Raw genomic sequence first — 13,042 nt, forward strand, 5'->3', positions numbered from 1 at the left:
ACAACAGTGCTATGGGTGGCACAAAGGCATGGGAAGTACTCTTGTATACCATGGATGGTATTTCATTAATGTTCCCAGCTTTAGTTTTTAGTGAGTGAATGATGGACATATGATATATGAATGATATGCACAGCAAACACATGGATTGGACCAGAAGAGATGCTTCATAACTTATTAGACCCTTTGCCACTTTGAAAACCTGAACCATGAAAAGGGAACCAGGACTTAACATGCCCCACACTTCTGCCCTCTAGATTACCATGGTAGGATTCTTCCCCCCCCCCCCCCCCCCATGAAAAGTGGTGCCCAAAGCTCAATTTTGTAAAGTAAAGTGATTACGGCAATCACTTTATATTGCACTTTTACGTAACTTTAAAGGAAAAATTGAATAAAATGAAACATTTAAATACTTTTTTTATTCCAACTAATTATGGTCCTAAAATATTTGAAATTAAATTTCAAATACATTGACAGACCCAGGAGTCAATAAATTAGTAAAATAACATAAGCCAACAGCTCAGTTTTGTAACTTCTCCTGTGCTTTCTCTGTATTGGAAGTAAGTTCCTCTAAATAATTCTGTCAACAAGCTTACAAACTAGTGTCTTCCAAAGGTCTTTATATATTAATTTATGGTGCACCACTTTCACCGATTCATACAAATGACTGATTTTATAATACTGTATTTGTAATATTTAAAAAAATTACACAATTTATAAACCAACATTTCCTTTTGAAGAGAATATGGTAATGGATTTGGCATCACTCAAAATTTCTAATTTTATTCAAACAGTACTTAAGAATCTGTAGCTCCATAACAGCAAGACATCAGAATACAAAATATACATTTCTAGCTACAAAAGCTAAACAAAGGCATGGCAAAATCTTTCTACAAAATTAAACAAATAAATGTGTAAATAAAATACTAAAGGTAGAGATATTTTTTTACTTTACTACCTTTAAAGGGTCCTGGTAGTACTGTACAGTCGGGTTCGTTCTCAACGCACAATCGAGAATTCCAGATTCAAATCCAGGGCGGGACAGAAATGATTGGGCACATTTCCTTTCACCTAGTAGCAAGTAGGAACTCAGGTGTTAGTCAACTCCATGTGGGGTTGCATTCTGGGCGGTGTCAGTAATTCGGCCTTGGGGGGGGGGGGGGGAACCTCTATAAAAGCCAATACGTTTATGAATACACTCTGGCTTCCTGTCCCAACAATAAATTACTATTACTGTATAATTATTATTATTATTATAATATGCTATCTATCAATATGATACAGTACTCTGAACAGGGACTTGCTGTGGTTAGAGCAAGTTAACGTTCAGCCACGACTGTAGTCTTTCCTGGGTCGTGACTAATATAGTGGAATAGCCTGGAGATGCTCCTCAAACATGAACCTGGGAAGAGGACAACAATTATACAGTGTGTACTTCAAATATTTATTACAAATAACTTACATTACACTAATACAGTAAAATTCTCAACGTGAATTATGTAGTGCAGTCCTTCTCATCAAAGCTTTCATTTGCAATTCACAATATAAAACCCATTCTAGATTCAATGTACTTTTTCCTCTCAAATGTATTGCCATAATTTCATCATTAATAAATTATGCTAAATTCACTTTAATAGCCCTGTAATTAAGCAAAGTTTATTTTTATATTATACATTACTTTATATTTTATGAACATGTATACCAACTAAGTAATTATCAAAAGGCGGCACCAAACCATGAAGACTGTAGCACCATCAAAAGTTGCAGGGTATTCAGAAGACGTTAAATATGAATAAGGATGCCAATACGAAAACAAAAGTGCATGAGGCGAGTTATATCAAAAGTATTGCCAAGATTGGCATCGAGGGACAAATGACCACGAGGGATAGTCGGGGAGCAAGACAAACATCCTGGATGTCAAGACATTCAACAAGGATATGCATGGCCGTAAAAGGGACAATGCAGTTTGGACAATAAGGACCAGGGCAGGATTCTATTAAATGCCAACGAGTTAAATGTGTATGGCAATACTTAACCCTCACCAGAGCAGTTTTCCGCTGCTGGTTACATGCAATTTGTTACCAGTAACACAAGACCAATGACCCTGCCAATGGGCACAGATTGAGGAATGAATGACTGGGTAGAAGTCTGAATAAGGAATGCCTTTCCTGGAAATTGTACAAGTGAGGATTGCCTCCTTAGTGACAGTGTCTGCATACTCATTTAAGGAAATGCCAATATAGCTGGGAACCTAGTGAAACTAGACAAATCTACTAGAGATAAGAAACGGCCAATGTTGAATTTCGACTACCATGGGATGGATAGGATTAAATGACTCCAGAGCCATGAGGGCACTGCAAATCAAATACGAGAACAAAGGACTGTTGACAGCCAAAAAGCAGTTTAAGAGCACAAAGAATTGCATCAGGTTCTGCCGGGATGATGCTAGTCTCCGGGAAAGGTGACATAGGTGTGGTCAGGAAATACAATGGAGTAGCCTTCATAGTCAGCAAACTTAGAACTACCTGTGAAGACAGCAATGAAAAGTGTGCAGGGAAAAAGTTTCAGAACTGTAGGAGGATTAGAAGTCTTTGCCATGTGGGTCAGGATTTTGCAAAACATTGGAAGTGGGAACCCTCCATCGGGGGCAAGGACGGACCGACATGAGAAATATTGGTAACATGAACCAAAAGAATCTTGCGAGAGACACAACCGTACAGAAAAAGGAAGTTGGTGAAAGGGAACAGGACCAACATAAGGGGTATTGTTCAAAGCACGACAGAGAGGATGTTGTAGGGACCACGTAAGGTAGCGAAGACACTAACGATCACGACGATCCTGCTGAGACAGGATGCCAGTTTTAACATACAGGCTCGAGGTAGGGGACAAACAAAGGCACCAGAGCTGAAGGTAACCCAGTATGGTGAAAAGCATAAAGATAAAGTTGAAAGAGTTGAAGGGAAGTCCACTCCAATGGATCAAGGTTGATCCCATATAGTTTGCTGAATTGAGGTTGCATTGTATATCTGCCTTAAAAAAAATCTTAATAAAACACAGCATAATACCATGCAATAGCCAATAAAATATTTGAAGCCTTTTGTAGACAGCATAGTTTCTAAACTAATGGTAATGGGATAGAGGTTACTCTATGTATGGCCAATAGAAATTCATTTCGTGCATAATGTAATTATAGTAAAGTTCGTTTGCCTAGGGAAGGCAAGGTCAGCACACTCCACCATTCTCACTGACTTAAGTGCGTTTTGGCCTGCATATGGAGTAGAGGCAGATGTGTGTGGGGAAGGAGGGAGGAGGGGGTAGAGGCAGATTTGTGAGGGGGGGAGGGGTAGTGGCAGCATTATGTGGGTGGAGTTTAGGGGGGGGGGGCAGTGGTGGCAACCGATGTAAAGGTGGGGGTTTGGGGGGTAGTGCAACAGATGTAAAGGGAAGGGGTTGAGAGGTGGTGGCATCATATGTAATGAGGGGCTGGGGGATAGTGGCAACATGTGCAGGTGGATGGGGGGTGAGGGATAGGGACAGGTGTGGGGAAGTAGTGGCAACTGGTAGAGGGGCGTAGTGGCAGTTTTGAAATTGTGGCATCACTCAAACAGCCCGATTGACCAGACTATAATCCAGAGACTTGGTCAGATACCAGGCCATGAGGACGTCGAGCCTCAATCAACAGGTATATGACAGGTTATGTTCCCCACCTCCTGATGATATTTTTGTTAACTATTCTAAAATCTGATATTAGGAGAATTAGTGATCCAATAATAGGAATCTTCCTCGCACCACGCAAGCTGATCGACAAATGCATGCAGTAGGTATTGTACGGACACTACAAATTTAAAAATAAAGCGTGAACACCAAGGTATCTCAGGTTATACCAAATGAGGTACAGAAGTGTGAAACAAGTCCCACCATTTACTTGCACATGAATAAGTAGATAACCAAGGAAGGCAAGGGGCCCCAAGAGTAAGTACAGAGCAAACCAAGAGAGCCAACTGTAAATTCGTGACTTGACTAATTAAATATACCTTCATATTATCTTAACGATGAGGAGGACGATTAATGCCCTGAATATATGTTGAATTAATCAATGTCTACTGCTCATTATTTTGAAAGTCAACTGTACTTGAATCATTGTAAAATATGGATAAAACTATAATGAGAACAATTGATCAGGGATGATGCTGTAGTTGTAGCAATAATAAATCTGCTATTACTTACCACAGCTTTGAGAGCTTGATCCAGGTCTTTAATAAGGTCCTCGGTACCCTCTAAACCACATGAAACACGTATAAGTCCATCTGTGATTCCAAGTTTCTTTCTATCTTCTTCTGGCACAGATGCATGTGTCATCAAAGACCTGCCAAAACATTTGAAAATAATTAAAGATGCCAGTAAAATGGAAAAGAATTGTCATTACCAGTTCTCTGGAAAAGAAAGCCAGATAAATCTTTATAAAAACTTGACAATTTTTTTTTTTTATTATATCCATAAATATCTAGATTCATCACATTGCCCAGATCCATGAGGCAGAGGGGCATCAGTACAGAGTAAAAACAGAAGCAGTATTGGAGAAGAAACATTAAGCAACACACCCAGTCATCCACTTCTCTCTCTCACATATGGCAACGAGTAGCACCAGCACTACCAAACTTCAGTATCAAACTTCTTTTTGATATACTGTACTGTATCTAGTCAAACTTTTCCTATACTCAAACTCCCACCTGCACTTAAGTTAAATACAGTATACACAGTAGCAAACAATTTATCAAAGCTAAAATATTACTCGACTGTCACATTATCTTCGAGATGATTTCAAGGTTTAGCGTCCTCGTGGCCTGGTCAAAACAGTTTTATGGAGGCTGTCATAAAAGTGGAGGCTCCAGAATACTGTACTACTGGGTAGTCTGCCTTGCCTTAAACCTGGGCCGGGTCTTACAAACACGAGCAACTAACACTAACTTATAAAATTGGAGCAGTGTCATTCTCAGGAAATTATTTTATTTAACATCACACTTTATTTATACAGTACTTTAAGACATGTCAAAATTCTGCATTTTAGGTTATGTACTCTTGATAATTCAGTCTAATGCACTATAAAAAAAATTTAAATTACTAATGTTACTACTTTTTTTAGTAACTTACGGAAGCTCACACAGTGACTCGTATCCTCCCAAACTCTCAGCAAGCGTGAACACTTTCAACTGCTTAAAGAATTTCTTTGATGTCTCTAAATCGTTTCCCTTGATGTAGAAACTCAACATGCCAGACTGACCAAAACACTGACGCTTGGATAACTGAAAACGACAAACAACAATATTATAAATGGGTATAAATTTGATGGTGTATATTCTAAGGAATCTATATTTTGTCAGTCAATTACAGCACTCATTTCACAGTAAGAAACCATAATCAAAGAATTGAAACATCTGTAATCAAATGGTAAATTAAAAAAAATAGTCCAGTATACAATATTTGGCTGTAGTGTTTACAGTTAGAGTGAAAAGATAAATGATCAAGTGTAGAGCTTCAATAGAGAATCAGATACAGGTCACAGAAAAACTGGTCCCCCATAACCATAACATTGTAGTCCCATGGTAGTGAAAACATTAAAAGAAAAATAGGGACGACAGCAACTGACAAAACAATCTCTCTAATTGTGTAATCTTCTGTTTACAAACATGCCAGTGAAGCACATGTCAATTACAGCTACACAGAATAAAGTGCTTGAATTTAAATTTTTAGTATAAGGATAATATATGAATACAATTAACTTAAAACTCGACAAGACACATGGTTTAGTATTATAAGGAGTAGTTAGTAATATAAGAAGTTTAAATGGTGAGAAATAGCAATGTGAAAGAAAAACAATGGATAACTTGAGATTAGTACAAGAAAACTAATACACACAAAAATTCAAGTACTGTAGTCCTAAAGATACAAAATGAAATTAATGTGAGAACACTGTCATACAAAGAACACAGCAATATACACTGACCTAGGGGAATTTTTTCATAGGGTTCTCTGCTGCATAGAGAAAAAAGTAAATGAATGATTTTCAGGTTATACAAAAATGTATCAAAATGTAAATTTTTCAAGCTTCAAGCGACGGTTAAAGTGGAAAATGCACTTCCTTACCTCATGCTGAGGGTGAGATGGTAACCCAGGGTGAAGGACCTTCTCCACACAAGGGTGAGTCTCCAAAAACTTGGCCACTGCTAAACCATTCTTCATGTGTTGTTCCATTCTCAGTGCCAAGGTTTTGAGTGACCGATTAACCAAGTAACAATCAAATGGGGAAGGAACAGGTCCGATAGCATTTTGGAGGAAACGAAGTTCATCATGAAGGTCATCCCTGTAAGTGACAATGCAGTTTAAAATACACAAGTTTTGATGAAACTTACTGAATTGAAGTACACCCAAGTTCTTATTGTGGAATGAACAAGAATAAATTAGTAGGGAAGGCATGTAGTATAAATATACAGTACTGTACATGAACATTCTTCTCTGTTCAGTGTTATTTCCAAAGAGCTGCCAATCTCAGCTACACAAGTCAATGCATGATGCTCTAGCCTAACAACTGAAATTAATGTGGATTAATTTAAGGGAGTTATTTAATAAAGAAAACCAGTAACTGATGGTGCAATACTGTTTGGAAGTTATTAGTATTCTAGAGCCCACCCATCACATGTTCATACTGCATATGCTGCACACAATCAATAACAAGCTCAAATAGAATGTAAACAAATGTAGTCAGTAATATAAAGAACAAAAAATCAAAGGACACCATTACTTTGCATTACCGATTAGTGCAGACAGCTCCCATGATGACGTCAGTGTGTCCGTTGATATACTTCGTTACCGAATGCATCACCATATCTGCTCCAAGATCAAGAGGTCGTTGAAAATATGGAGACATAAATGTGTTGTCCACAGCCAGGAATGATTTGGTATGCTTTTTCACTATAGCTGCCACAGCTGCAATGTCAACAATCTTCATTGTAGGATTGGTTGGAGTTTCAATCCAAACCATCTTCGTGTTGGGTTTAAATGCTGCTTCCACATTCTTTGGATCAACTGCATCAACAAAATCTACCTCAATTCCCATCCTGAAAAGGATCATGAAACCACAAATCAAATTCCGTAAACATAAATTAAATATTGCAATATTGACATTATTGTACAAGCATTGAGCAGTATACACAATAATGATTTGATTGAAAAGGGAATGCAGGTGGGGAGACGCTGCCAGAAGGGACGAAATAGTGGCAATGTGCCAGAGGATTGGAAAAAAGAGCAGTGATAATACCACTCTAGAAAAAAAAAAGTGAAAGTGCAGTAGTGAAGAAATTAAGAGGCATTAGTTTAGAGAGTGTAGTGGGCATAAAGTGGCAGGATAGTGATCAAAAGATTACAGGAATTTATAGAAATTTATCATTGATGAACAAAGAGGGCTCAGTGGTGAAAGAAGGCTTGTAGATCAGATATTTGCAATACAACATCTTACACAGAAGGCATGCAAGATTTAAGGTGTATGTGGCATTTACAGACTTTTAAAAAATACAATAAAGTTAATAAAGAAAAAGTAGTGATTAGCATATACAGTTATTTGATGTCTTAAAGGTGTAGGTAGCAAATCAAGTATAAAATAATTGTGTACTTCATGGAGTAAAAATTAATGGTGTAATAATTAACCCTTGGATAGTGAGAACCATATAAATACATGGTCTAACTGGCTGGAGGGCGCCAATCATATATATGTATATGATTTGCAGATTTAAAATAAAATAGCCCTGCACATACACAGGGCTCATATTTGTTTCCTCCAGCCTCCAACAACTATCTACCATTTTTAAAAAATCCAGTCCCTTACTTTCCTTCTAGGGTCTTAATAAAAAAAAAATGAGGACCATTTTTTGGCACCACCACCATCCAGTGTCTGAACGTTTAAGGCAGCCATAGAGAAAATTTTTAACAAAAGCAAACAAGTGATTACCATGTACTGTATATATTTCAGGCAAAATATGTACTATGTGAAATTTTAAGATTTAGGCTTATATATATGGGCCTAATATTTATATTTGTATAAATACATTAGTGTCCATATATTTACACACATTTCCATACACTTCTATTTTAAATGTTATACATAACCACCACCTTTGAGACATCAATGCAACCTATAGCACAGAAAAATTTATGGAATAAAGCGAGAAACAAAAATAAATCGCTAAAGTTATTCCTATGCGGTACCACCTCTTCTATTAATAAAAAAAAATCCCAAATTATCCAGGCCACTGTGGCTAAACCACAACACTTTTTACTTTAATTTTTGTGCTTCCTGGAGGCCAGTTAAAGAATTTTTTTTTTTCATAACTATTTTTTTCTTGCACCCCATGGCGATTTCAGCATTTAACAGTTGTGCCGTTCAAGGGTTATGGTATAACTTCCTGTCCTTCCAACTTCCTGTTCTATAACACAACAATATTAAGCCTGACATTAAATGTTACCTGAAGATGATGTAACAGAACCCATGGGCACCACTCTAGAAACATCTTTTTTTATATTCCTGCAGAGGCTCGACCAAAGGTAAGGTAAGATAATCATCAAAAGAAGGCACCAAACCGAGAAGGCTATGTAGCACCATCAAAGTGCGAAATAATCAGAGGGCGCTAAATATCACTGAGAATGTCAATACGAGAACAGAAACGCATAAGGCGAACGATATCAAAAGTATCCAGTTCACCAAGAATTCTATCAAGGGACAAGTGACCACGAGGGACGGTCGGAAAGCAGGCTCGACCAAAGCAGAAATGCTATGCAAATTAAGATTCACAAATTATGGAAATAGCACCCACACGAAATTCAAAGCTGCACTTCTCCCAATTTGTTTAAAATAGAAACTATGAAATATCTAATTAACATCATGTAACAAATTTCAATCACATTTCCTCATCCAAAATAAGACATTTGTGTGTTTTGTTATTACTGTAAATTCTATATATATGTACTTTACTAAATAGTGTATGCCTTTGTTTTTCATCATTGTTACCTAAATATTGCATATCATTATCCAAAGTTCTTAAAAAGTCATATGCTACCTTACTTTTTGTTTAGTATTAAATGTTTACTCCATTAAACCTAACAATAAATTAAGTGATTTTAAGTGATAATTTTATCTCAAGTTATGCCCAACAAGCAATGCGTACTATTGGCCTTATTAAATATGCACCGTTATGTAACCAAGCAGTCAACTTTATCATACTCTTCTGAATATTTTGGTACAAAAGTTAATAATTTTAAGCTTGTGAAGTCATCTTGAAGGTTCAGGAGAAAGCATTGCCTACCGGGAGGCAACACGCCTGAAGTATCTGTTGGTGCCACCATAGAGGTCATCCATGGAGATCATGTGGTCGCCAGCAGAGAGGAGATGCGTTATCGTAGTAGTGGCAGCCAAACCCGAAGAAAATGTCAAGCCTAAAAATGGAAAAATCTTATCAGCATATACACAAGATAATATGAAGATTACAGGCATGATTTTTTTAAATACCAGATGTTTACAATGTAACCTAACTGGGCTAGCTTATCTCCAGAGGAAGGGTTATAATGCATAAAGAGGGAGTAACACTTTAAATACTGTACTGGTAATACTGAGGTGGGCAAGTGACGGGGGTGTGTAATTATTAGTGTAAAGTAATTACAGAATGACGGCTACACTCGTAATGGCTCATCATTATTTATTTTCCAGCAAATAAAGGTTATGTAATATCCTCTTTCTGAATGTTACTCAAGACTATTCCACTAGTTAAATTCATCAACTTTAAAATCAGTTTGCATACTCGTTGAAACTTTTAAATGTTGCCCCCCAACGATTTCCTGTCAGGTTGACATGCTGAAACTTGGGCTGGAGGTTCATCATCTAGGTTAGATCTTGTAAAAGTTTCAAAAGACTGCAATGCTTTTAAATGTTACCCACATGAATGAAAATGAAACAGACCCACAATCATGGGTCTTTCATTTTTATTCATATGGGTAACATTTAAAAAACTCTATGGGGCTCACCATAGCCCGTGCTACATGGACATTTCGTTCTGAGTAGCTAAATCTAAAAACAACAACAAAATCACCAGTCACACACCAGGTAGCAACAACATTACACACTTACCAAGAACCACCATCTATCTAGACATCTTCACTATCAGCATATTACAACTCTACTTGTCACTACGCCATCACCATTCAAACAGCCATTGTAACTAAACCTTCAAATATTCATCTAAACTTACCATACTGTACATTTGTCCATCCCCCCCCCCTTACCTACCTTGAGGTGCTTCCGGGGCTTAGCGTCCCCGCGGCCCGGTCGTCCCCCAAGTAATTAGCATTACATTGGAGTTAACTTTGCCTCATGAAAAATATACTGGTATAATTTGTAAATGATTGCTATAGATGAGGTTATCTTGTACAACCAACAAGAGACCTTTGACAAGCTACCAGCTTCCTGTCTCTATCAATGCCACTCAAGACTCTGGCCTCAAGTGAATTCGGGAAAGACTATCATCAAAACCCAATTTGGTATTTCCTGCTGGTATTTGAATCATTTCTGGAGACATTACCAGACAGAATAATAGTAGAATAGGTAGTACAACACTTCCATTAAGTTGTGCCAGGAACATTTACATGCAATATAGTTGTACATATTACACTGTAGATCTACATACAGTATTCAATTTTTGTTTCAATTATGTGTAACTAAAGTTATTCCAAATATTTTGTAAACTAAAGAGGCAGCGGCAAACATAAGTCCTCTAACATGATCATCACAGCTCGCTCTTTCATTTAACTCTTCAGCAAATCTATGACATGTCAGTCCACATACTAAATGACCTTCCCCCCTCCCCTCGCCCGGTAATCTCTCGGCACAATTTTTGCAAACAGAGAGGTACCTTTGATAGCCAAACTTTAGGGGTTAAGTGAAAGCCCCACAGTTTTGTAAGCAATAAGAATCTGATTTTTAGATTTTCACCAGATGCTATCATCAGGTGTGGCATATAGGGGGGGTTGACATACATCACTCACATTATCACATTAAGGCCAACCACTGGATGGGATTTATGCAGACACCCTTGCTCGTTACTAGGGACCCCTCAATATGCCTAACAGACTTTCCCCTACAACAAAATAGATCAAGCTAGTATACTTGACAGTAGCCATTGCTGCTACAGATACACACATCAAGCCCTGAATGGCTATTCTCAGTTAAAACTGCATGTAAATGGTAACGGGAGAAATTCATTTCAACACTACCTGGTTTTTGTTTGAATATAATGCATAATGAGAAAATCCATAGGAGCAGTGATGAGAATCCGAACCTATGCGTTGGGTGTTCCCCCCCCCCCCCACATGCTTCCAGCAACTAGTGGTCTAGTTGATATCGTGGTTCTGGTAAAACATCCACCGCGTAGGTTCAAACCCTCATCACTGCTTTTACAAATTTTCTCATTGATGCAGTTACATTAGTGTGATTACTCTGTACAATACATAATGTGCGTCCCATGGTCCCTTTCAAATTTCTTCCATCAAGGTTCCCTGTTAGGAACCTTGATCTACATTATACAGCAACCCGATTTGTCAAAAACGTCCAGAGAACCAAAAGCATTTGTTGGCAACTCATACCAGCTCTTCCTTAACTAATAATAACTAATGTAAGCATTAACAAATACAGTACAGTAACTTATTAACTTACCATGCTTTGCATTTTCAGTTGATGCCAGACACTTTTCAAGGACACTTCGGGTTGGATTACCTGAACGACCATATTCATAAAACTGGAATAAAATGTATGTATAGATTAACAAAATATCCAGTTGTAATGATTAAATATTACTTGCCAACAAAGCACTCCTGAATCTAGTGCTAATAACATCTTATTTAAAAAGTAACCATTTGATTAAATTAAAATAAGTGGGAAAACATTTAAGATTAGTGTCTGCTGAGCTTTGACAGGTTTTTCAGTATAACTATTTTAACAAACTAGATCACTTAAGTGATTAATGAATAAAGTTTATTCCTATTGATGCATAAAATAGGCTCACGAAATAAATGGGTCTATAAGCAGGTTTCAACTGAGCTGAGACAGAATTACAGCTCTTGCTTGCAGTTTCACATATTACAGCCCTTATGAACCCTAGTCTAAAGAAAAAAAAAAGATACTGTACTAATTTACAATTACACTCGCTATCTCCATGCAATTGTTTTACTTTTAAAACTCAGTATTTTGAGTGCAATGATGATTAATGGTATGATGTAGCGCAGTGGTCAGCACAGTTGGGTCACAACTGGCAGGTCCCGGGTTCAAGTCCCACAGGAGGACAGAGATGCTTAGACATTTTCACCTGATGACTCTGTTCACCTAATAATCAACTGGCACTTGAGAGTTTATTAACTTGTGGGTTACATCCTCGGAAAGGGCAGTACCCATAGTTGGCCTAGACTGTTTTTGTTCAGGTAAAATACATAAAATTCCTATGCAAGGATGCTTATTGGTTGTATTTATTATATTCTACATAAAGTATTTTGAACACTTATAGCCTGGTATTGTGTTAACATTTTATTAAGTGAGTTTACATATTTACTATTACAAAATTTAAAATGAACCCAATTTCATATTTTGTACTATTAAAATCTTGATGACTTCACAGTATAAATAGCAAAAGCAACACTTATTAGAAACTTGATTAAAATAGAAAAACCCTCTTTGCAATTATGCTTAGTTTGTGATATGTCTGAAATCTGAAGGCCTGTCGGAAACACCAACACCATTTACTAACATTTAATACAATACAGATAATATTGCTGTTTGTAATAAAATAATCCTAGAAATAGTGCTTTAATTACTATTAAAGTGAATACTGCTTTAATCACTATCCTCGCTTTAAAAAATGGGGATATCATTGCCACTTTGCTATTAAATTCACCAGCTACAGTATATTAATAGGAATTCATCTTAATATTTCAGTCTCTGGACTGTAAACATCAT

The 13,042-nt window shown here is 37.1% G+C and overlaps 1 protein-coding gene across 1 annotated transcript in view; it reads right to left on the minus strand.

Annotated features, from left to right (window-relative positions):
• Positions 1-397: 397 nt before the first annotated feature.
• Positions 398-13,042, minus strand: part of LOC123774107 (cystathionine gamma-lyase) — a 24,523-nt gene continuing 11,878 nt past the window's right edge. Inside the window, exons 3-9 of the mRNA XM_045768238.2 lie at positions 11,750-11,831; positions 9,351-9,480; positions 6,807-7,112; positions 6,142-6,358; positions 5,149-5,300; positions 4,225-4,363; positions 398-1,399 (exon numbers count right to left, since the gene is read on the minus strand). Coding sequence (XP_045624194.2) covers positions 1,388-1,399; positions 4,225-4,363; positions 5,149-5,300; positions 6,142-6,358; positions 6,807-7,112; positions 9,351-9,480; positions 11,750-11,831 — 1,038 coding nt within the window. The 3' untranslated portion in view covers positions 398-1,387. The remainder of the gene's footprint in view (positions 1,400-4,224; positions 4,364-5,148; positions 5,301-6,141; positions 6,359-6,806; positions 7,113-9,350; positions 9,481-11,749; positions 11,832-13,042) is intronic.

Source organism: Procambarus clarkii, chromosome 10 (assembly GCF_040958095.1).
Source record: "Procambarus clarkii isolate CNS0578487 chromosome 10, FALCON_Pclarkii_2.0, whole genome shotgun sequence".
In the NCBI taxonomy this organism is placed as follows: domain Eukaryota; kingdom Metazoa; phylum Arthropoda; class Malacostraca; order Decapoda; family Cambaridae; genus Procambarus; species Procambarus clarkii.